The following is a 23,836-nucleotide window of genomic DNA, read 5'->3' on the forward strand; positions in this document are numbered from 1 at the left end:
ATTTTATGCCTTTGTGTTGTATGTCTCGAGATATTGGCTGTAGGTGTATACCATCATAATTGTTTTCATACTTTGTGAGCGACGTAGTTGACGCATGTGTATGTTGAACAACTTGTTTACTCAGTGCTTAGATTGAGAACATCTCGCATGAATCTAACGCGTACACCTTGTTTTATGCAAAAAAAATGAAAAGAAATTATTTCCCAGCTGCACGCTGCTAAAGTATACTTCGTAATCAGCGCAGAACATTGAACTGGCTTGGAGAATTCGAAAAAGTAAAGACGCATGAGCACGGTTATTTTCAGCTCATGCTGTCTCTCAGCTCCACAACGTTCTATTATGATAGCAGGAGCAAGAAACCCTGGGTACGTTTCAATAGCAGCAGCCGTTTCTTTGCATACTTGATCTAAGCAAAATGGATGCTCCGTCGCATCATCTCATCTCAGACACCTTCTACTCTTACTCAAACCTTAAGTTCCTTGCAGACCTCATATTTTAAAGCGCACAAAACACAAAAGTAATACGAGCTTTCATTACTGCTGTTTCTGCCTTTTCGAATGGTGCTGTTTAGTTTCAAAAGTTTCAAAGAATAAACAATCTGGTCCAGCAATATGAGACAAGGAGATATTACAAAGCTAGACAGTTCCAAAATGCTATCAGCGTTTTTTTTTATATCTCGAGAATATTTTGGGATTTGGTGCGAGAGGTAGTCGAATAGGTGGAATTGAAACTTCGTCTCGAAAGGGAGAATGGAGACAGTATTTTTCAATATCTGAATAAAAAGTGTTTGTTGCAATTGTAGACCTATTTTCCATGGCATGGCAGCGACGAATAGGAAATAGCCCGGGTGTGGCGGCTCTTTACCTCTTCCTTTTTATTCACACACACACACACACAAAAACATTAATCCGTATCCATACTTGCTAAAAATATTACTTTTCTTTTTCTCGGTACGTTCAGAAAGGAGTTAAAAGAATAAATATTGTTTTACAGGGGGTCTGGAGAGGCCCTTTTAAGGAAATTTCATTTTTTAAAGCCCCATGGGTTCCTATTTTCGTCCTGGAAGCAAACGTGGAGTGGAAAGAGGAATTTGTTTCTTAATATAAGCTGCAGAAAAAACTACTTTCCAATCTGCAATGGAAACCTTGGAAATCGGCACGTCCTTGTGGATGTTATTACATTGGGACGTGATTGTGTATTCCAGGCAGGAACCTAGACCCGTGAAATTTCTTGCTTCCTCTTTTCGCTCATTTTCTAGATTTGATACCACACCCCTCCGAGTACTTCATTCCCACCAGCCAATCATCCGGTTTGCAGTTTTGTTTAAATTCATTGCTTGGTCTGTGTTACCTGAAACAGGGAAGATTCGCCCTGCCGTCATGACCCAGAGTACAAGAAAGGAAATGCTGCAGTCGGGCACTCACAAAAGACGTTCATGGCCCATCGGTCTTGGGGGGCCGGTGCCGACGTGGGAAGCGCTGGGTTGCGGGCCACGCATCGCAGTCCCTGGCCATGGTCCTGAGCTGATGGCGTGAAGCTGACGACGGAGGTGGACACGTTGCCGTCGGCCGACGCGTGGCCAAAACTCTGAGCGAGCTGGACGCCGCGCTTCCACCAGGTGAGCTGTGCCGGTGGCCTGGAGCCGCGGGCCTCGCAGACCAGTTCGACGGGTAGGCCGGCCGTGAGCGCACCGCCCGACGCCCGCAGGATGCGCACCGTCAGGGGGGCCACTGCGCGCACAGGGATGGGAGAGAGACAAGAAGCAAGTGAAGTTCTTCTTTGTTCAGTCCACAAGCTCTGCCGAAGAGAAACTGCTTGTACGTCTCTAACAAAGCTGTGAGGTTATCTGTAAACATATCACAGAGCTTACCATCAATGCGGCAGTAGCTAGCGACGCTACTAATTAGGGCTTCTCAGCATCAACCCCTCTAACCTCGTCTCGGCGAGTGACAGTTTGTTAACTGAAATGTCTTGCACCATAACACCAGAAGGAACGTGCTCAAAAAAGCCTTGTATCGCCACAGTGTCTAAGTCGCTATGGCGCTATTATTAATCGAAATGCGACCGCGGCGTCAAATAAAACGTCAAATAACTCAAAGTGGCCGAAATTGGCACGTAGCTTTTCCTTGCGGCGTTCATCAAGACCGCTACTCTGAAAATATGGCACGTAGAAATTCACCAACTGTTGTCAAGTTTCTGCGAAATAAAAACTCCATATGTTTCCACGTTTCTACTTGCGACGTTACGACGTATCTCAAAGCGTCCACATCTTCTTCGGATACAACGAGAAACTCATGCCAAATAAAACTTTGTTCATGCCAGAGATAACGAGTGAACAAAAGAGGCTAATGCTGCTGAGTCAAAGTATTAAGCAGGTTTTGTGCTACCGAAGGGCTGCAAGCACGTTATGTGCGAAGGTAAAATGCAGCCATCTGCGCTGTACAGTGCTATGCCTAATTATGTGCGGCATCTAGCAGGTCTTTTAATACTCAGATAGGCAATAATGATGCGGGACACGTCAAGAATTTCAATATCTACCACGCAGGTACTCGTGCGGTTCAAAAATCTCAGCAGAGGAGGATCGTTTCACATAGCATCAATAGTCCTGCAGTCACACGAGCGGAGCCATAGGCACTTTTGCATCACAGAGACAAAGCCACCGCTGCGATGCAGGAGGCTTGCAATGAAGACTAAAATCGACTCACTCGTGACGGCACCGCATGCTTTCTACTGCAATAATCGCCTCTGTGCGCCCGTCAAGCCTGTATAGCGTGTTTTAGGCAATTCGATTTTCTTATTTTCAAACTTCACTTTTTAGGTCAACCGAAGATGATAAAACGTTGCATTTGAGAAGACCACCAAAGGCTACTGTAGAGTGCCGCTTTTTGTAGTTCTGTTTCCAATGTACTCGCCAAGCCGTGAGATTATCTTTGTACTTATCCTAAAGCTTAACATCATCCCTTCTGTACTAGTTATAAACGCTATTAATTAATGGCTTCTGCACATTAACCACGCTAATATCACCTTCTGTGGATAGTTTCATGAATGAACCTTCTTGCGCCAGAGCATTAGCAGGGACACATTGAAAAAAAAAATGGTTAACCTTTGTGGTGGCTCTGCAGGTATGGCGTTCTGCCTCCACTTCCCCCCCCCCCCCCAGAAAAAAAGAAAAGAACACACACACCCTCCTATTCTAATCCTCCTAGAAGTGTCTCGTTGAGCATGCACCGCCAAATGCCCCCTTCCCCTCCTCTCCAGATACAAAAAAAATTGCCTAGGGCCCTCCCGAAAAAAAATTTCTGGCTACGTGCCTGCTCGAGCAGTAGCCCTGTTTTTTTTTCTGAGAGAGTGCACACTTAACAGTTCGTAAGTGCCACTCACGGCGCATGTCGATTCGCACGGTGGTGCGCACGGGCGCCGCCAGGCCGTTGTCCACTTGGCACACCAGCTGGGTAAGCAGATCGGTGCGCGCAAGCGGGCCCTGACGCAGCTTGCTCAGCACCAGCACCGAGCCCTGTGCGTCGTCGAGAGCCGATGTCACGGTGGTGACAGCACTTGCAGGCACCCGTTCCTCGTCGTCGTCACTTGACGGCCGCTGTGGCCGCTGCAGCCAGCGCACTTCTGGTGCTGGTCGGCCGGCTGCAACAGAGACACGGGGCCCCGTCAGTGTGTTAGGCGCTCGGTGGCATCCTTCGCCTCTAACACCTGAATTTTTTTATCGCTAGGAATGCTCTTATGATGGAAATTTCATGCCTTGTTGGTAAATGCCGAGCAATTGCACCGTAAGTGCAAACCACGAAGTGGTGATAAAAAAATAGCCAGAGGACGCGCCTTACTGGCCTCAGTAGAATCTTGCCGGGCAACGCGCCCAAAGCGTCTGGAAATATGTTATTTGTCATCAGAAGAAAAAAGTTTTGGGTGTTCGTAGTTACGAATCACTTTTTGACAGCAACCATTCAGCGAAAGCTGAGCGGAAGCGATCCACAGTGAAGCACGCACAGCAAAGTTGCGACGTAATGCGCATGTGCTTCATTAACGATAAGAAAACCAGTGCTGCACAGTTTCTTTACCTGTTAGAGATTTTAGGCTTATAGTCGGAACACAATCTTGTGGCCTATAGACACATCTATCCCGTGCCGAGGCTCCAATGGTTTTCTTAATATTAGTCTATGCTCGCTGAAGCGCGCTCCAGGATGCTTAGGATTCACGGCGTTGCTTTGCGAGACAAGGCAAAATTTGATACATTGCTGACAACTTGCCGCCAGAGTTTCGGTTTTTTCATAACTAAGTGAACGTGCAGCCTATGCGCGCTACGGCTTTCGTCTGTACTTAATATGGACAGACTTTTTAATATTACAAGCCCATTGAAAATAAACACTATTAGGTCGCATTTCGTGCAAATAGTTTCTGCGCCATGAGCGAGACCCATGCTATATATCCTTGAGAAATGTTAGCGAGAAACTGTCTGAACTCTGCAGTACCTAGAGGAGGTACGAACAATGCAACAGAGTCGTAGCCTAGGCAGTTGCCAGTAACGAGAAACGCGCACGGTCTCGTGGGACTCTACAGCGACCACTAAAGACGTGAACATTTTATAAATAAAAATATGGTTTTAGAAAGTCAAACGTAGTTTTTTTAAGGCGTCAAGATGAAATCACATATATCTTTGGAATGCGCGGGAAGACAAGACCAGAATGATTTGTGTAATTATTTTCTTATTTTTTCATGCATTTTAGAAACGAGCAGTTGCATAATGATGTAAATGATTATTGAAGCGATTAACTGCAAGCATCTAGCAGTTCTTATTACTTGATATTCCCATACGGGGCTACGACTTTAGACGGCTTCAATAGTCATGATTACGTTATCCGGTTACGATTTGAAAAAAAAAACATTAGAACGTGAGAAGCGTACTTTTTTACGGTGTAGCTAGACCCCAACCCTTCACTTTATTATATGAGAATAAATTGCGCTTTGTAGAAGCGGTTAATTAAAACAAGCCGTCATAACACTGGGTGAGACCTGGCAGACAACACTGGAGCAGGACACACTACCGCAAGCCAACCAAGATGCCGCAATACAAGCCGGAGGGTAAGACGAGCCGTCGAAAGCAGCGCAAGAGAGCCAGCGGTCTGCATCGAAAGCTAAAATATCGAATGTGAGCTGAATTGAGTAAAAAAAAAAAGTACACTAAACAGACGATGCATGTGTTATTGACCAGTGCAATGTAAGGGTTACCTGCGAAAGGCATACAGCTGACTTGTGGACAGCAGCTGTGAAAGTATGTGAACGTCTGTCGCGGGTGCTTTTAGGTCGAAGCAGACGCAAGACGGAGCAGTTCAAGTGAAGAAATCGCTTTTTAGTTTCAGCTCAGGGGACAGAGCGTCTGAACCCTGTGCCAAGTGCGCGAATGAGTTTTCTCGTACGCGACGGGAGCTACCAGGGACGTCGAAGTGCAAATCGTTCTGTAAGCCACGCGGCGCACCAGTGCTTTGCGAAGCGCGGGAACTGCCCTGTGCACAGCGTCGATCAGGATGAAAACAAACGTTGAGCTGGACAGCCACGGAATAACTACGCTAGTCAGTCGGAACGACCGAAAAACTCCACTAATAACATGCTTAGCTTCGGCTCGGTGATGATTAAGGAATCACAAGTATACCCCTGTACATCAAGTTATACTATATTGATGGTGCGTGATACGCCGCCTACAAAAGGCGATTTGTTCCAGAGAGAGAGAGACTCTTTAATGAAGAAACAGAGAATTTAGCCGGCGTTTCAATATCGCTGGCATGCTACTCTGCGTAGGGAGGGGAATTTGGGAGATAAAGACCGAAGGAGAGCAGCGTGGAAGAGGTGGAAAAAAACGAAAATAAAATGCAGCCATGAAATGGGTACTAAGGATGCAGTGGCGAGTATTGATGTAACCTATGGAATGATGGAGTGCATAGTCCGACGAATGGGCTGACGAAGTTCACTGCAAGAAGAATGCATGAAGGTAACCTGCAAGTGAATTTAGAGCTTATCGAGATGTCCAATGTCTTTTAAATATGTAAAAAGAAAGTTCATTGCAAGTCTCTGTTGCCTGAAGCAGGCTAAGGGGCCTAAAACTTTGTCCATTGTTAGGGGCTCTGGGCAGAGCTTCTGCATGCAATGTTCATAGTACGCACGCTCGTTAGCATACGCAGGACACTCAAGCAGGATATGTTCCACAGTTTCTATCGAAGCACAGTTGTCACAATGCGGACTGTTCATTTGTCCAAAACGGTATCGCAGGCCATTTGTATATGCAGCATTCAGACGAAGTCGGTGATAAAGTGTTTCGAGTTGTCGAGGAATTCTGGGTGAGAGTCTTGATCTAAGATGTGGGTCGATTGAGTGAAGAAATTGGTACTGATGTGTCGGCAAACTCCAAAGCCGATACGTTTCTTCGTACGCAAAACTTTTAGCCATTTGGGACGCATCAGATTTCGTGAGAAAACTTCGAATCTATCTCTGATGTTGATGGCCCTTACGGGCCGCTTCATCTGCTTTTTCATTAGCCATAATGCCACAGTGAGCAGGTACCCACTGAAATGTTATGCAGTGGCCTGCGGCAATAGCTAAATGATGGATATACCCAATGTCCAGGGAAACTGGCTGGTGATTCGTTTTTTTCAGCAGGTTGGCCAGGATCTGCAGAGATGCTTTTGAATCGGTGAAGATAACCCAACGGCCGGCGGCTCGGCGCAGGATGTAAGAAACAGCTTCCTTAATGCCGTGAAGCTCAGCTGTTGTAGAGGAGGTCCTCCGCTGCAGCCGGAAAGAAAGGGCATGGCCTGTTGAGGGCACATAAAGGCCACAAGAAGAAGTTTCTTTAGTAGTTGAACCATCGGTGAAGATATGGGTGTGCTGCGTATATTCTTCGATTAAGTAGGCGAGAGTAGCTTGCAGAAGTGCTGCCTGTGGCATGCGGCTCTTTGCATTTACACCTGGAACAGACTTCTTCACCTTTAGAGGAGAGAGTGTCCATGGAGGAAAGGCCAGAGGTAGTAGTTTCTGAGGCTGATTAATAGTAGGAAGGGGCAGGAGCTGCACTGCCTGGCCAAAGCTAGAGTTGCTGTGAGTTAGGTGGACACGGTGTAGGAAGTGCTTCTTCCCTTGCAGGACATGGCGGAGATGGGTACGCATAGTTTCCTGGGCGGCAATTACCTCTAGTGGGAGACATCCTGCCTCCGCTACTGTTCCTGATGCAGAGGAACCCTTTGGGAGGCCAAGACATATTCGCAGGCAGTTGTTCCGTGCGGCATTGAGAGTCTTATTGCTTGATGTAGATAATCTTTGAAGCACTGGTAGACAGTAGCGCAAGGTTCCTTCAACGTAGGCTTTTTCAAGCAGAAGCATTAATCGGCAGTTGCTACCCCACCTTGTTCCCGCCATGAACCTGAGCACTTGCGATGCTGCAGTAATCCTCGCATGGAGTTTTTTGATCTGAGGTGACCATGACAGATTATAGTCGATTACAACACCCAGGAATCGCTGAGATCGTACATATGGCAGCGATCGTCCGCCTAGGAGCAGCGGATATCGGGTCATCGTTTTTCTTGTAAACGCCATTGCAACACTCTTTTCTGGCGAGAGACGAAGACCTCTGGAAGCCAGGTACATCGAAATGTGCAATAGTGCTCTCTGAAGACGTTGCTGGGTAATATAGCGCGAACGTGACGTGGTCCAGATGCAGATATCATCAGCATAAATTGTTATGCGGACCCTTCGCGGAAGGTGTCTTCTTACGTGAATAAGGACAATATTGAACAGGAGAGGGCTGAGCACCACTCCCTGTGGTACGCCCCTCTCCACTGCGTGAAAGCGTGTTGGACCGTTTGGAGTGGTAATAAAAATTTGTCGTTCTTTTAAATAATGCCCAATCCACTTGTATAGCCTTCCTCCAAGGCCAAGACTGCCAAAGGCTGCGAGAATTGCATGGTGAAAGACGGAGTCACAAGCGGCCTTGATGTCTAGGAAAACGGCTGTTGGGATGTACCCAGCATGAAGGTAGTCCTCAATTGATGAGACGAGGGCGATGATATTGTCAGTCGCAGACCTGTTTTGACGGAACCCGTTCATTTCTTGGGGGAACTCATTTCGGCTTTCTAGGAACCAAGTTATGCGCTTGCAGATCATGCGCTCCATGAGCTTACCTACGCAGCTCAGTAGGGCAATGGGCCGGAATGATGCGTAGCTTGTTGGCTGCTTACAGGGTTTCAAAACGGGCACGATTTTCGCCAGCTTCCATTCCGTGGGGACCTCACCAGCCATCCAGGAAGAATTGTAATACTCCAGGAGTCGAAGACGGGAGGTGTGGGGTAGCTTTGCAATGGCGTCATAGGTCACCTCATCATGACCCGGAGACGTGTGCCTGTTTGTCTCCGCGATAGCTGTGGATAGTTTTTCCATTGTGAAAGGCAGGTCTAACGCTGGCACTGCCGCCTTTGGGATGCCTGTTTGACCATCTGCGGAGAGTGTCGAATGCCCTGACCCTGCCGACAGCAGCTTGCAGTATTCTTCTGAGACTTCTTTTATAGATTTTTGTTCGTGAAGGGAGAGTGCAGCGAAGGGGTGGAGTTGTTGAAGTGGCGTGCGCATACCTCTAACTATCCGCCAAATATTGGTTACTGGTTTGCGCACATCCAGCGTAGAACAAAAGTCACGCCACTTTTGCCGACTGAGTTTATCCTTTTAGCGTCGAATGTGACGTTGTGCCCGTCGGCATGCACGTAGGTCATCGAGGCTTTTTGTGCGCAGAGCTTTCCTTTCAGCTCGCCTGCGTATAGCGCAAAGCCTTTGGAATGTGTCATCATTTGAAGGTAGGTTATCATTTTTAGCTGTAAGTTGTGTACTCGCCCTCAGGCAATACGCAATTGTCGATGCTAATTCCTCATTGCGAGTTGCCGCAGTAACTCCTCTGCTTACAGCGTCCTTGTATGCGTCCCAGTCTGTATATTTTATAAGGAATTTCTTTGGGTTCCTCTGCGCATGGAAAGCCGATATGAGGATTGGGTAATGGTCGCTTCCACGTGTCTCCAAATCAGTGCACCAGCCAAAGTTGTGGGCGAATGAACTTGTGACAAATGTCACGTCGATGCTGCTGGTAGTCGTCGGGCCTCGGAGGTAGGTGATGCTGCCGTCATTTAATGGCTGAACTGAATGCTTGGAGAGAAGTTTTGCAAGCTTGGCACCTCGGGCACATGTATGTGAGCTGCCCCAAATTTCATTATGAGCATTGAAGTCTCCGCAAATAATATGCGGAGAGGGCGTCCTTGCTATCAAATCTTCAAGTCTCAAAGCATCAAATGGCGTGCCTGGCTCAAGATATACTCCAATCAGAGTGTACTGTTGTCCGGCAATAACTGTGACAGCGCATACGTATTCATTGTCGCTGTGAGGCGGGACATCAACCGGTGAGGCCGGGATATCCTTGCGAAAGCCTATCAGCAATCTGCTGACGTTATCTGGTCGTTGTGAATGATGGAAATAGTATCCATTGAGTCGGAAAGTTTCCTCGACGCGTGATTCACAGATGACTATGAAGGGGAAGCGGTACGCTCGCACGAGCTGTCGGAAATCTGAGAGTTTAGAGCGTAGCCCGCGAGCGTTCCACTGGAAAATGGTGCATGTACGAAAGATGTTGTGGATTGTCAGCTGCGGTGAAGTTCTCGCTGTGGAAGCCATGATTACTGAAGTGTGGTATGACGCCCCTGCGGAGCGTAGGAGACCGACACCAACGGCTCCATTGCAAGGACAGCTTCTACTTCTGGGAGTCTTCCTGACGAGGGGTTTGCACGGATAAGAGCCTTGATGGCTGCAAACAGCATCGGAATCAGTAGGCATGTGACATCTTGTTCAGAGCTTCCGGTTTGCTGCCTGCCACTGATCTTCTTGTCATGTTGTGGCGCCCTAGGGTCAGAGCAAGCGACGCTGTTTGTCGGGTCTTGTGTAGTGCGTTGCAGTAGCTTTGATGAAGGAGAAGAACCAACGGACTTCCCACGCTTCTTTTTTACCGCATCTGCGTAGGTCTTGTCAGCTGCTCTGCCACGCTGTGTTGACTGATTCTCGGAAAGAGCTGCCGTAGTCGTGAAAACCACGTCGGGGTTAGGTGGTGGTTCATGGCGCTTAGGGGGTTTCCCTTGTGTTTGCTCTGCCGTGCGAGCATCTGTGGCTGCTTTCTTTTTATAACGCCCTCCATAGGAAGCAGGGTGTGGGCCACCGCAGTTAGCGCATTTAGGTTGCGCTCTCAAAGTGCATTCTTTGTGCGAGTGGGGGCCAGCACACACTTTGCAGCGCACGGGGCCGTTACAGTGTCTTGATATGTGGCCATGCCTCTGACATTTATAGCACTGAGTTGCTGCTCCGACGCATTCAGTTACAGGGTAAATACAGAACCCCAGCGTTACTCGTTTTGGTAGCGGCGCATCCTTTGCGAATTCCAATATAACTGTGCGACGGCGTACCGCTTTTATCTTTCCACCATCCTCAGGGGTGTAGGCGATTAGCCTCCTTGCTGAGAGGACACCTTGGTCGCGTAGATATTCCTGCAGATCTTCGTCTGTGTAGGTGACAGGTACATCTTGTATTTTGCCATAGCTTGCCATGTAAGAGTATGGGACTCTGGCCTCTACAGCCACTCCAGCCAGCTTAGTTACCGTGAGCAGACGGTTGGCGCCGGGCAGCGTCGATACTGTAACCATCAGGCTCCCATCCTTGTGAATGCGATGGCTGAGGACTTTTTCTTGAGCCGATGCTACAACCGCCGAAGCCACAATGTTGGGGTTGACTTTCCATAGGCTTCCTCCTTCCTCAGTGGGCCTGAAAACTACAGGAACACCGGTAGCTCTCTTTTTCTTGTACGATACAACTGTAAATGATGCTTGGTCCATGTCCTCTGGATGGTCGGTCAGAGGCTCGTTGCTGGCTTGGTCGTAGCGCAGTCTCTTGTTTGGCGGGGCCTGGTCTGTAGCCGCAACTACAGGGGCCGCTGGACCCGCCGCTGGCGCTGCTGCCATCAGTGCAGCATGGAGTTCAGCTGGCGGTGATGTTCCGTGTCGGCGTTGATACGGCGCACAGCGCCGAGGAGGTCGCTTGACTTGCTTTTGCCGGCGGCCAGGGACCCCCAGGTCGTCGCACGTCGAGGACACACGCCAAAAAAACTGAAAAACCTCTGAAGTGAGAACATAAAGCCGAAAATTACGGACCGGTGTCAGACAGCCGGCCCACTAATCGCCGTCTCGATTTGTTCCAGCCTTGTCTGTGGAGCAGTGTTTTCTGTATCTCGGATAAACAAGTGCTTTTCGTGAGTGTTAAACACAAAGACACAGGAAAGGCTCCGCGCTCTATGAAAATATTTTATGAGGATCCAGAAGAATTACTGCGCGAATTTTCTTGAACTTGTGAAACGAAGTGAAGAAGACACCCGAATTCATATACTGACTTCTTTCTTCGCATATGTCTATTGCACCGTGCGTTTACAGACTACGACAACTAAAGCCGAGTTATGTACACCGTTAGAGTGTTGCTGAGCTCAGGAAAAGAGTCTATTGTAATTGCGAGCGCTTACAAGGAACTCTGCCTGCGCATCCCTGCGCCATTGCAAGTGTCCGAAGATTACTCATTGTTAATCAACAAATATTTGTTTCGTATTCCCGATGTCGACTATTTCACTCACTCAAGACGAAACGGCAGCACGTTACAATGTCGACTATTGCCAAAAAAAAAAGAGAGACTCTATACGAGAGCTGCAGAGACATAACGAGCGCGACATTACTCCAAAGCACTGGGGCGCTAGCGAGCAATTCCGGCGGGGGAAGGTGTCCGTGAAATATATGCGCAGCGAAATTGCTTCGTGCCGATCGAGACGACTTACTGTCGCGATTCTGGCTATCATACATTAGAAAAAACATCGAATGAATACATTCTTTACGACCTTGGAAGTACCGAACTCATGCTTTCATTCAAGCACACTGTCCGTCACGCGCACGCGAACTTACCATAGCCTAACAAATATTTAGATGCACGTAGCAATCGCCCAGCGACTCACTCTTAATACTTTCGAGCCGCGCTCCTCTACGCGCGCTTAATTTGGCTTGCGCAGGTTGTGAAAAGTATGTTACTTGGAAAAATTTTCATCCGCTTTAAACATGAACGGAAATTCTGGGAAACTATCGGAACGATCTTTGTGCGCGCGCGTGTTTTTGCGTGCGTTCGTGCTGTTCGTTAAATAAGGCGAAGTAATGAGTGAATGTGTTAAATTTTAATTTTAACTACGACTTGAACTTGAACAGGCTAAACAGGTTCAAGATTCGACATGTGGAGTCATGGCACACCCGGCTCACAAATGCGGAGGTGAATGGGATTCCAGGAACGCTCCCCTCCGCGTACGTTGGTGGACTGCGCCACGTGCTAACAGAGGGAGAGCGAAGGCAGCAACCTGCTGCTGCTGCTGGCACACTTTAGTCACCCCTGAAGAAGGGACCGAGTTGGTCCCGAAACGTTGGGTAAAGTTAAAATATTGGTTGGAGTCAGTTTTCTCTCAACTAACAGCAGAGAGAGACCGAAGGAGCAGGACCAGCGTCTCAGCTCCCTGAAACGTTATTCGTAGCTCAGATTGAATGAATGAATGAATGAATGAATGAATGAATGAATGAATGAATGAATGAATGAATGAATGAATGAATGAATGAATGAATCACTCATTCAATAAGCCGCTCTCATGTTTCACGGAAATACAGTTGCGACGAGGTGGCTCGCCGCAGCCCGAAGTCAGCAGTTGTGTGGCGGTATTGAGGATAGAATCAGTGTAATGGCGCCGCAAAACTGCTGCAAGGAAAAATGTTAAACATGTTATTTTTGAATCATTCATCTAATAACTTGTGCTTACATCTTTATCTGGTGTATGGTTTAAGGAGGTTTAACATCCCAAAGCGACTCAGGCTATGCGGGACGCCGTAGTGCAGGGCACCGGATAATTTCGACCACCCGGGGTTCATTAACGTGCACTGACATCGCACAGTACGCGGGCCTCTTGAATTTCACCTCCATCGAAATTCGACCCCCGCGGCCGGGATCGAACCCGCATCTTTCGGGTCAGCAGCCGAGCGCCATAACCACTGAGACACCGCGGCGGCATACATCTTTATTTGTAAGCTGCTTAGTGAAAGGAGAGTAAAGAAGAGGGCTGCTAAATTGAGACTTATAGCTGAAAAAATGCAGAAATTTCTACGCTGCTAGAGTGTTATGTACGCCGAGATACAGTCACTATGATGACTGTGACATGATGTCCGTACTGCGGAGTCACCTGCTGAGGATTCCGCTTTATATTAAAATAATACGCTCTTATATAGAGCACCTAAGTTTCACAAACATTGGGTGTACATTGTTGTTCGCATCATAGGGTAATTGTCCAAATTTACAGCTGTGCTGGGCTGGCAATGCATCAAGAACTGATCTCCGGCCACAGCTCTTGTGTTGCAGCTTGCATTCAGCGCGATAGTACCGTGTCCGCGTCGCAGCCATACTACAACTGACCCACTGAAATGCACCGGTTACTATTTATAGCCGCGCTTAAGAAGAATGACGCGCTTTTTCAAAATTATTTAGCGAATTAATAATCAAAGCGCATTAATGATCCGCGGTTTGTTTTCTGCTTGTGGGCAAAACCTAGATAGCACTTGTGAAATGTGAGTACTTGTGTATTTCATCTCGCCTATGTCAGAAATTAATAAGAAGAAAATTTATTATTTTATGAAGTTTTAGATGGCAAGTAACCTGCTGGCCGCACTCACAGATAAGCCCTAGAGAAAGCGTTATCGGCGGTTATTATAAGCTTTTGAAAGTTTCCGCGATTAAGTTTGAAGCTAAACCTTGAATTTAACCTTAAAACCTTCTAACTCAGGTTATGCTAATATATAGCGTAAACCTGCTTCCATAAAAAAAAGGTATTTATAGGCACCAAGCAAGTTTCTCAACTTACGGGTGGCGAGTTAGTCTCCTTATTTTTCTTTCTTGGAATTCACGCATGCTCACTCGGGAGATGAGGTAAGTACTTTCTAACCTGCTGCGCCATATGCACGTATCCAGACAATGCATTAGAGAGAGTGCAAAACACCAGTATTTAGCTATATGAATATTGTACAAGATTGAGCGCTGCTCTAAACATGCTGCATGAAAATGATTTATGAGTACAGAGAAGAATTACCGTGGGAATTTTTTTTCGTCCGTGTGAAACGAAGAGAAGAGAAAATTTCTTCACCGTAACTAAAAAAATGGCCTAGAAAACTAAATCCTTCAGCGAAGTTTTTCATTTCAACCAGGAAACTTTTTTAAATAAGACTAATTTTCCAAGTACAGCGCACATTACACTCAGGTCAGAAGTGTGAAACAGCAGAGTAAAAGATTTTAGGTCACACTTTGAACTAGAAATGTTCGGACGCCTGCAAAGTTTGTGAGCTGTGCAGCGTCCTCTAATATATTCAGAAACTTATGCTGCTTCCTTGCAGGGAGGCCAACTGGACTGCACAGAAAATAAACCCTTTTTGGGAAAGTAAAACCACGGGCAATAAAAGGGTTTCACGGCTACATCTCAGGAGGAAGAGAAGATCATCAGTCACGGTGACAGAAAGTCAGATGCATTTAACTGCTGAGCGCAAGAAACAGCTACAAGACGTTCGTGGTCCGCAATACTACCCGCCCGCTTTGACAGCCGTAGAGTGCTTTGCGAAAAAAGTAAAGAAGGTCCGCCCTTCCTTCTTTTATCCTCAGTTGCGTTCGTTATGGGATGTTTCGTAATTCGTGAATCTTGCTACAACACTGATCTCAAACCCAGCGCATATATCCGGCTCGTAAACGCCCGAGAAGCAAAGAGAGCCATAAATGAAATTAAACATTGCGCCACAGCTCGGTACAACATGCTGCTGCTCAATCTTAGGCAGACGTTGTACAAGCATCGTGAGAAGCAAGAAATGAAAGCAAAAAAAAAGGCCAACGCGTCAGCTTCCTTGTAAATTCATTATGCACCGTCGATCCGGGCAGGACCACGAGAGTGCCTAGCACGCCCCGCAGAACTTAATAATTTTGCCCGTTGTCACTGAGCGAGCGCACCACGCGAGCATCCGCCGCTGCCTATTTTCGCGGCGGCCAGTGGCCCTCAGCGGGAATCCCGTGCAGCTGCTCCTTTTTGTGTTCCACAGCCGCGGAGAGGGAAGATCGACCACAGGCTGAGCCCCTGCTGGTGTGGACGCGAGCGCGTCACTCGCACGGACCGGCGTGCCAACTTTAGGCGGCACGCAATTACGTAACTCGTCAACGTCGCTCGGCCGGGCACAGTGACAACGGCGTCCAGGTGTGCGCCACGGGGCATTCAACGGCGGCGGGGACGCACGAGTGCCTCCGCGCGCAAAAAAGCGCGCTCGTGACACAGGTAATGCGTCCCGTCGCACGAGCGCGCAAATGATAATGCTCCCCAATCTGTTAAAAAGGACACGACGGTCGTCCGCAGCAGCAGAGGGGGGACCGGCCCGCTTCCGCAACGCTCATTACCGGCGCCACGAGGCATGCGTCGCGTCGGTGGCGCCGAGAAAGCGCGCGGCGCGTCGCGCGCACTCGGGACCCTCGGTCCCTCGGCGAGTGCCGGGCGCGCGCACGGGAGAGCCATTGGCGCGTAAACGACTCGGCTCCCAGCGCGAGGACGTTCGCGCTCCGGATAGAAGACAATAACGATGATGAGCAGGTATAAGCAGACCGCGGCTTGACGTGCCAGCCTTTCAAATATGCAACCGCGCGCGCATTCTCCTTCCTGGTGCGCACGTGTCTTGTGCCGGGTGAAGATGCATGCGCCGGCTTTAACTGCAAGCAGTGTTTCGCATCGGAGGGCTTCGTAAAACGCGTGACTTTCGCGCTAATCTAACGCTTACAGCCTCTCGGTTTTCACCGCTGTTTTTTCTTATCTTCAAACTCTGTCTTTCTGGCTATCAGTAGACTGTTTGCGTGTTGCCGTGACGGGGCGATGCGTACCGTTTTATCAGGCGCTTCTTCGCGATGACAAATGGGCGTTCTCAACTTTGAGCTCCGCTGGAAGAGACGACAACAACAAGGAAAATCGGAAGGCAGAGAAAGCAGAAACGGGTTTTAAAACGTGGCCGTATAGAGTTCAGCGGAAGTGGATCAAGTTCTGGCGCCTGGCCGCGCACGCATTCGCCCGATTTGCGACGGGTTCAGGTGAACGGCCCCAGGCGCGGTTCGCGTGCGTGCCTGAGCTCATTCCCGGTCGGCGGTCGCAAAGGCGCCCAGATGCTGCCGCAGGCACTCACGCCCAGATAGATGGCAGGCGTGAAGCACCGGCCTTTTCCGCGACAGCCTGCATTCGGCCTCCCCTAACGACGCTGCTCTGGGGCCGCTGCCGCCGGGCTTTTCCGGCAGATTTCTGCGGTTGCCTTCATTATGCCGTGACGTAGGAGCACGCTCACTGGTTTATTCCGCACGACGCGGAAGTCAACCCCGCCTCAACACAACAAAACTTCCTCGTTATTTTACGTCGGACAAACAAACAAACAAAAATGAAGGTGCACACTTAAAGCAGAAGACGCCACCACAAGACACCAAAAAAAAACACTATAATTTCCTTTGTGTAGAGGAAAGTACTACGTGTCTTCCCTTCACATTCTCGCATTTTATTTACTCTTCTGTGGTGGCCGTCTTTAGGGACACTAAAACGCCTGGCGGTACCGGCGCTGCTTGACAGATTTCTTCTCGTCTTCTTCGCGCCATTCGTCAATCAGCGTTTTCGTTCCTATGTTCGCACCATCTTAGAGAGCGATGAAGCATGGACAATGCTCTGGGGAAAGCGATAAAATTATTATCATTAGTTTAGGCCCTACAGAAGAACACCACCATGTCCCGTTTTGCACCATGTGCAGTCTGCGGGTGAAATAATTCCCCCCCAAAGAACGCCAGGCGCAAACGCTCTTAAAGTTTTCATACGATAATGACAATAAACAGTTGTAATCAATAAACAGTTAAGTTAGTCCAGGACGCTTGGTGGATTGAGCTCCACAAAGCACCGAACAATGGGGCTCGCAGAAGTTCGCGGAATTTCGACCCTTATTTCATTCACCAAGACTCACTTTGAAATTTTTTTTTCTACTTCAAAAGTACCAATCTCGTTAGTCTTAAGTGGAGTTGTAGTTGTAGTGCACATCTTGCATGTCATGACAGCTAGATTTCTAATTTAGTGGCTCATTAAAAAGTAAGGTGGCGCCAAGAACTAAAATGTCGCGTTTTGCACCACTCTCCCTCAACCCTTTCAGGCGTCATGTAAACAACTGTGTACACGAAAAATCCGCAGCTTTTTCTACATACAGAACCGCTCACGTGCAAAATCGGATCTTCTTGTGAGTGTGGTACAGTTACCAGTAAATTCTGTCTCATGAATTAAGTACCCTTAATATCGGAACTATAGAGTTATTTTATTTTAACTTGCGAATGCAGTAAATTACACTTCTCACCTGACGTAGTCACGCTGGCAATTTTTGTCACCTCTTACACATTTTTGGATATCTAGCGGCATGTGCATCGTCAAAAAAAAAATTATCCCACAATCCCTAGATTGCCTATTCGACGAATCCAGTGTTTCGAAGTTAGATGTTCTGACCATTTTGACGCTGTGCACAAAAGTTGTGTTTGCCTTCACAAAATGAACAGCTCGCGTTTAGTGTATAAAATTTAACGAATTGGCCTTTTTGATGCCTACGTGGGCTATTTAGGCGCGTTTTTCCTCTTAAACTTAAATTCCAAGTGGCGTCTGAGAGTCAATACAGGCAGAATCCCACCGCCCCCGCTTTGACGTTTTTTGTTTTCCTCATGTAGCTCACACTTCGAGTTCTGTAATGAGTTTTATGCATGTGCCTAGCTGGGTTCGGTGCCTTCTCGAAACTGCCTACATCTTCCTGCTGCTGCCGGTATCTTCTGCGTGCTGAACCTTGAAGCCTAATTACGTATGACCGCGTGTTTGCTTTATATTGTGCTCAACTGCGCAATGCGTATCCCCTTGTGTTTGCTGTGAGCGGGAAAGGTCGGCTGACTAAACGCGTATATTTTCTAGGACAGCGGCTTGCTGTTGGACTTAGGGCTCGTCGCAGATATTTTTGCTCGTAATCAAAACTTTTTGCTGGGCTAGTCTTTGTTTCTTGGGCAACAACTTAATAATAATAATAATAATAATAATAATAACAATAATAATAATAATAATAATAATAATAATAATAATAATAATAATAATCTTTATTTTTCGGTGCCCAGGAACAACCCAAAGGTCTTGGTGCTGCACGCACAAAATGTAACTAATAATAATAATAATAATAATAATAATAATAATAATAATAATAATAATAATAATAATAATAATAATAATAATAATAATAATAATAATAATAATAATAATAATAATAATAATAATAATAACCAGCCTGACGACTACGCCCACTGCAGGACAATGGTGTCTCCCATACTTCTCCAATTAACCACGTCCTGTGCCAGCTGCAGCCACCTTACACCTGCAAGCTTCTTAATCTCATCCGCCAACCTAATTTTCTGAAGCGCTCTGCTACGCATGCCTTTCCTTGGAATCCACTCCGTTACCCTCAAGGACCAGCGGTTATCTTGCGTTCGCATTACATGCAAAGCGCAAGTTGTCTTCATCTTGATTTCGACTAGGATGTCATTCACCTGCGTTTGTTACCTGACTCACTCTGCCCCTTCCTGTCTTAATGTTACAGTTATCATTTTCCTCTCCATAGCTCGATGCGTTATCCTCAATTTAAGTGGAACCCTTTTCGTTAGCCTCTACGTTTCGGCCCCATAGGTGAGTACCGGTAAGATTAAAAAATGGTTGAAAGTTTAAGTAATATCGAGCGCTGTGTTTAGGAATGAAGTGTAGGTGTTTGTGGAATTTTCGGCCATTCTCTGGCGCGTATCGAACAGCCAGAGCGTGCAAGTGAAAGTTTTAACGAGCATTATGTGTACTCACCTGCTTTGACCTGACACACGAGCGTAGCAACGTCACCCTCCATGTATGGGCCAGCTGTGTCATTGAGAATGTTGCCACTTTCGTCCCGGATTACCGGAGGCTCCAAAGGACCTGAAAATTGAATACAATTTAATGCGTTAGTGAAAGCACTGAAAAAGAGAAAGACGACCGGAAGCACAAAGGTCCGATCGACATAAGGGCCTAGAAAGGTACCGTGGCGCTGATTATTTATTTATTTGAGGTATTTTTTATTGGCCACTAGGACCTTGTGAACCATTGCCTGCATTTGATTATAAGAAAGGCAGCGCTGGCGGACGATGGACAAGGGCACGAAGTGGACACAATTGCGCTGAACTAAATACTTAATTTTCGAAGACATCTGAACCGCAACTTCTATACTTGACAGACGCTTTCAGCGCAAGCATCAGTATTCTTTTATTATTAGTACATTATTCTTTCTCATAATATTATTCGAATAATTATTTCACCCTTCTGCCATTGGTAGTTACCGCATGCGAATGAGAAATGCGAAAATATTCCGAAAGCAATGCCACAGTCGTTAATTGATTTGAGGAGAAAGATCACATAAAGGAGAGGCAGGGAATACTTTTTCTTTAAGCACTGATGGACGTGGGTCCTATCATTTCACCTGCCTTGGCGTCAGATGAGCTCACTGATGGCAAAAAAAGGATAGTTTGTGTATAGTAGAGAACTTTATTGCAATAAAGAGCTTTTTTTTTTGTTACCCTCTATACTGTCGTGCTAACATACACGCAGGCGATCGACCAAAGGCACAGGGCGCCCACGCAATGACGTCATCTCGCGGGTCTCGCTCATGCCCATGGTTGCCCAGTGACTGCCTCTCGCAGATGGGAAAGTGCACTACGGCTGTAAGGAAACAAAAAAGAGTCTGCCTGCTTTGTACATCACATCCTTGCGCGCTACCTAGGAAGTTGAAAGTTTGGAAAAAAAGGCTCACGGCAACCTACTTTCCTCTTTGAATGAGTTTGTCCTCGTCAGGATCACGCTGTGGCTGAGCGATCTGCAATTAATTTATTACTCAACAGTGCTGTTTTTTGCTGCTGTTGCTTGCCGCGCTGTCGCGATTTTTTTTATGTATTGGAAACCTGGAAAAATGCTACTGCCGGCGGTGGGACTCTTGATGTATTGTCAGCATTAACCGCTGTAAACAAAAAAAAAGTTAGGCAGTGTTTAACCATGGTTATACCCAAATGTAGAGCGATATCATTTTGGCAGTGGCCTGGGCCAAATTTCGAGGTCGCCATCGTGTCGGGTACGCTCAAACATGGTTGCACATCGATTATAGCCCAAATCGGCCAAGGTCAAATTTCGGAGTTGGGCCGGGCCAAATTCTGGAATTTTTGAAATTACAGAGAATGTTTTCTACTTTGGAATCGGTGCGAAATCACGGATTTGTGCTACGTAAGAAGGCGACGATGAGCGGGCTGCGCAGCGGGACAGAGCAGGTGGAAGTTGATGAAGACGACACTCTGCAATGCACAGCGCGAGAGTGTAGTGGAGCTTAACACAAGACGTGTTCTGCTGTGGCGATAGCGTACTGGTCTCGAGCAGCTTCCTGTGAAGCTGATCCGTTCGCGTAGTCGCGGGGTCGACTGCCAGTTGTGGATGTGATTTTTTTTTCTATCTAGGCACATTTCGACCTTGGCTAGGCTGAAGGTCATTTTCAGGCAATGGACAGGTTACTTGGTGTTGAGCGGGGTTGGAGCATCGAGTAGAGCTATCGCTCTAAACGTTCTTGCCCTCTGCTGTGCTTTCGATGCTGAAAAGAGTGCTATAGTGGACCTATTGGTGCGGCACACTTCGGAGTAAGGTTATTATGTTACGAGGAGAGAGAACGCAAGGGAGGCACAAACGCTTAAAATTGGCGCAGACTACAGACGGATTTTAAATGACAAAAGGGGATCGTGAATAATAGCAACATGGTCACATGGAAACCTCATCGTAATCATCAGCCAAGCTACTTCTGCTGCAGGACAGTGACCTCTCCCATTCATATCCAACTAACCATGTGCTTTTCCGGCTCTAGTCATTATGTCCCCGCAAACTTCCTAACCTCATCTGCCCACCTGAACCGCTTCCACCCGCGGCTGCATCCGCCTTCACTTGGAATTCACTTTACCTAAGGGATTATCGGTGATCCTTTCACAGCATTACATGCCCTGCCTATGAGTCCATTTATTCTTCAGGATTTCAGATAGTACGCCATTACCTCGCATTTGGTCCGTTGCACACTCTGCTTTTTTTTCTTGTCTCTCAATATTACTGCTATCATTTTGGAATGTCATAATTTTGACAAAAATCTGTGTGGTCGAGAGGAAAACTGGGACCAAAAGAACGCAAATCTCAGACCAAAGACTTCATAAAGAGAAACCCGATGTTTCGGGTGCGGCCTGTCTCTTATCACTGGTGACAAGACGGGGATAAGAAAGGCGCATTTAAAAGTTTTAAAAGTTTAAAAGAGCGCTTTTGTCCCCAAGTGGTTACCTCTCAAGAAGTCGAATCGGCTCCGAAACGATGGGCTTCTCCTTATGGGGCCTTTGGTCGGAATTGAACTTTCTTTTATTCCTAGCGTTTAGATTTGCACAGCTCACTTCATCACCGTCAATTTATTTCCAGTCTGTTCGTTAGCTGCCAGATTTCTCCATTGTCCAAGCTTGCCAAACGGGTGAGTACTTACAAGATACAACCTTTATAACCTCTCCTTTTGAGCATGGTACAGGCAAAGGCGGGCTAGTTGGTGGTTAACAATGGAGCGCATATTGCAACCGCGCAAAACGACGAGGGACGAAGAGAAGAAAGCACAGTACAAACGTGGAACTTCCACCGAGGTTTACTGCAAGGAATACCACATTTATACAAGATTCGTAGTCACACCTGATAGACAGCAGACACCATCACGTGACACAGGCATGCATTGAAATTCCGCGTTGAAGTTCCGCGTTTTGTGCTGTGCTTCCTTCTCTTCGGCCCTCGTCATTTTGCGCGGTTGCAATAGGCACTCCTTTTGAGCGATATTAATCAGCTGTTATATCCTGAGAGCACCAGACAAATATACAGCACCCAATTCTTGTTTCGCATTCTGGCATTCTCGTAGAACTTCCATTCCCTCGCTGCCTATCGCAAACTGTTGTTCCCTTCCTGGCCGGTTCAATGTACCTAGTTTAGTTTTCTTTATAATAATTTTTAAGCGCCACCGTTTTAATTTGAATGCCTATGCCTCAGTCATGCGCTGCTATTTCCAGAAGAGCAGGGTTCCGGGCTGGTTGGTAATGCATTTAAACGCTATTTCCACTCTGAGCTACTTATGATATGCTACTATGCTATTTCCACAAATAGCTAGTGTGCTATTTCCACTCTGAGCTACTTGGCAGGGCAGCTGCATGAGCAGATCGGAGGTTAGTTTTCTTCCTTGACTTTTGTTCCCAGATATTCCCAACCTAACCCTTAAAACTGCGGTGAACAGCAGCGGAGAGATTGTATCACCCTTCCTGACATCTTCCTGATTAGAATTTTATTCGGATTCATGTGGAAGATTATGGCCGATTATGGTCGATTGTGGCCGCTGTGTACTCCCTATAGATATTTTTGAAGGCCTTTACAAATGCCTCTTCGACTTATTGAATATGCAATGCCTGCTTGACAGCTAATTTTCCCACTGAATCAAAAGCTTTTTCGTTATGAAATCTTTATACAGGCATCGATTATATTCTGCAAATTTCTCTGTAACCTGATTGATGCGTCTATCGCTACACACGGTTGCATACATCGCTCAAAAACAAAAGTGCACAGACGCTTCACGCAATATCTCTCTCGATCATTTCGAGAAATTTTGCCCTGTGGCTCACTGAAAGGCCGCCAACACACATGCCATGTAATCACAATTCAACGCGGAACGGGTCCGATAATCTCACTGTCTTCTTTCTCGGTGCATGGGAAGAGGATCGAAGTGTCGACAAATGTGGTGTATAATGTGGGCTTCAATCCGTGCGCCACCATGATTGCTGACGGAGGCATAGTTTTGCATGCGTAAATATATTCTTTTCAACGACACATCTGCTGATCTGCCCAACGTGTGCTTGCCAGGGAGATAAGGGACTCTCATAGACAGCGTTTCTAGTACCTTCGTAAATTTTCTTTTGTGGTTGCTTCCGCATGTTCTTCCTCTGTTATTCTCCAGTTTGTTTCCCGGGCTTGTCTTGCTCACCTTGGTGCACATTTTCTTCTGCTTGATGGGCGCAGATAACACCAACCTCGCTGGGTGCTTGTGACCTATCTCCTTAAGCTTGCAGGATATGCCGCGGATGCACGGCATATGCCGTGAACATGCTCATATTCTCCGGATCACGGAAACCGCCTTTTTGTCGTGCTCTCCGGACTCCACCCGGGCGGATTTTCTTTATTTTGTTCCAATAAACGACAACTCACTCATTCACTCGGCGGTCTTGGCCGTCTTCTTTGGTGTCCTTATGCGTTTATCTGCTACTGCCTATTAGTAGCTGGTCTATAGGCAGCTGTACGCGCTGTCTTTTATCCAGTATCTGTGAGCAAAGCTTCATTGCCTGCTATAGACAAGCAGTTCTGATGCCTCTTATGAGGAACTTGGAGTTCCCTTGAGCCGATGTCTAGCCCACTTTTTTTTTTTTTGGCTTCGCGTGCAATGCCACCATGCACGTATGGTCCGGGAGCACCATGATGCCTATGTCCAGAGACTACCGGCCACGGTTATGTGGGACTGATGGTAAC

The 23,836-nt window shown here is 47.1% G+C and overlaps 1 protein-coding gene across 2 annotated transcripts in view; it reads right to left on the reverse strand.

The window, feature by feature from the left end:
• Positions 1-23,836, reverse strand: part of LOC144136190 (neural cell adhesion molecule 1-like) — a 408,281-nt gene that overhangs the window by 289,677 nt on the left and 94,768 nt on the right. For both annotated transcript variants that reach the window (XR_013315572.1, XM_077668279.1), the window contains exons 3-5: positions 19,052-19,162; positions 3,382-3,639; positions 1,425-1,730 (exon numbers count right to left, since the gene is read on the reverse strand). Coding sequence is in view for 1 of the 2 variants with exons in the window: in XM_077668279.1 (XP_077524405.1) it covers positions 1,425-1,730; positions 3,382-3,639; positions 19,052-19,162 (675 nt within the window). In the remaining variant the exon portion in view is untranslated. The remainder of the gene's footprint in view (positions 1-1,424; positions 1,731-3,381; positions 3,640-19,051; positions 19,163-23,836) is intronic.

The sequence above is a fragment of the Amblyomma americanum genome, chromosome 1 (assembly GCF_052857255.1).
Source record: "Amblyomma americanum isolate KBUSLIRL-KWMA chromosome 1, ASM5285725v1, whole genome shotgun sequence".
Taxonomy (NCBI): Eukaryota; Metazoa; Arthropoda; class Arachnida; order Ixodida; family Ixodidae; genus Amblyomma; species Amblyomma americanum.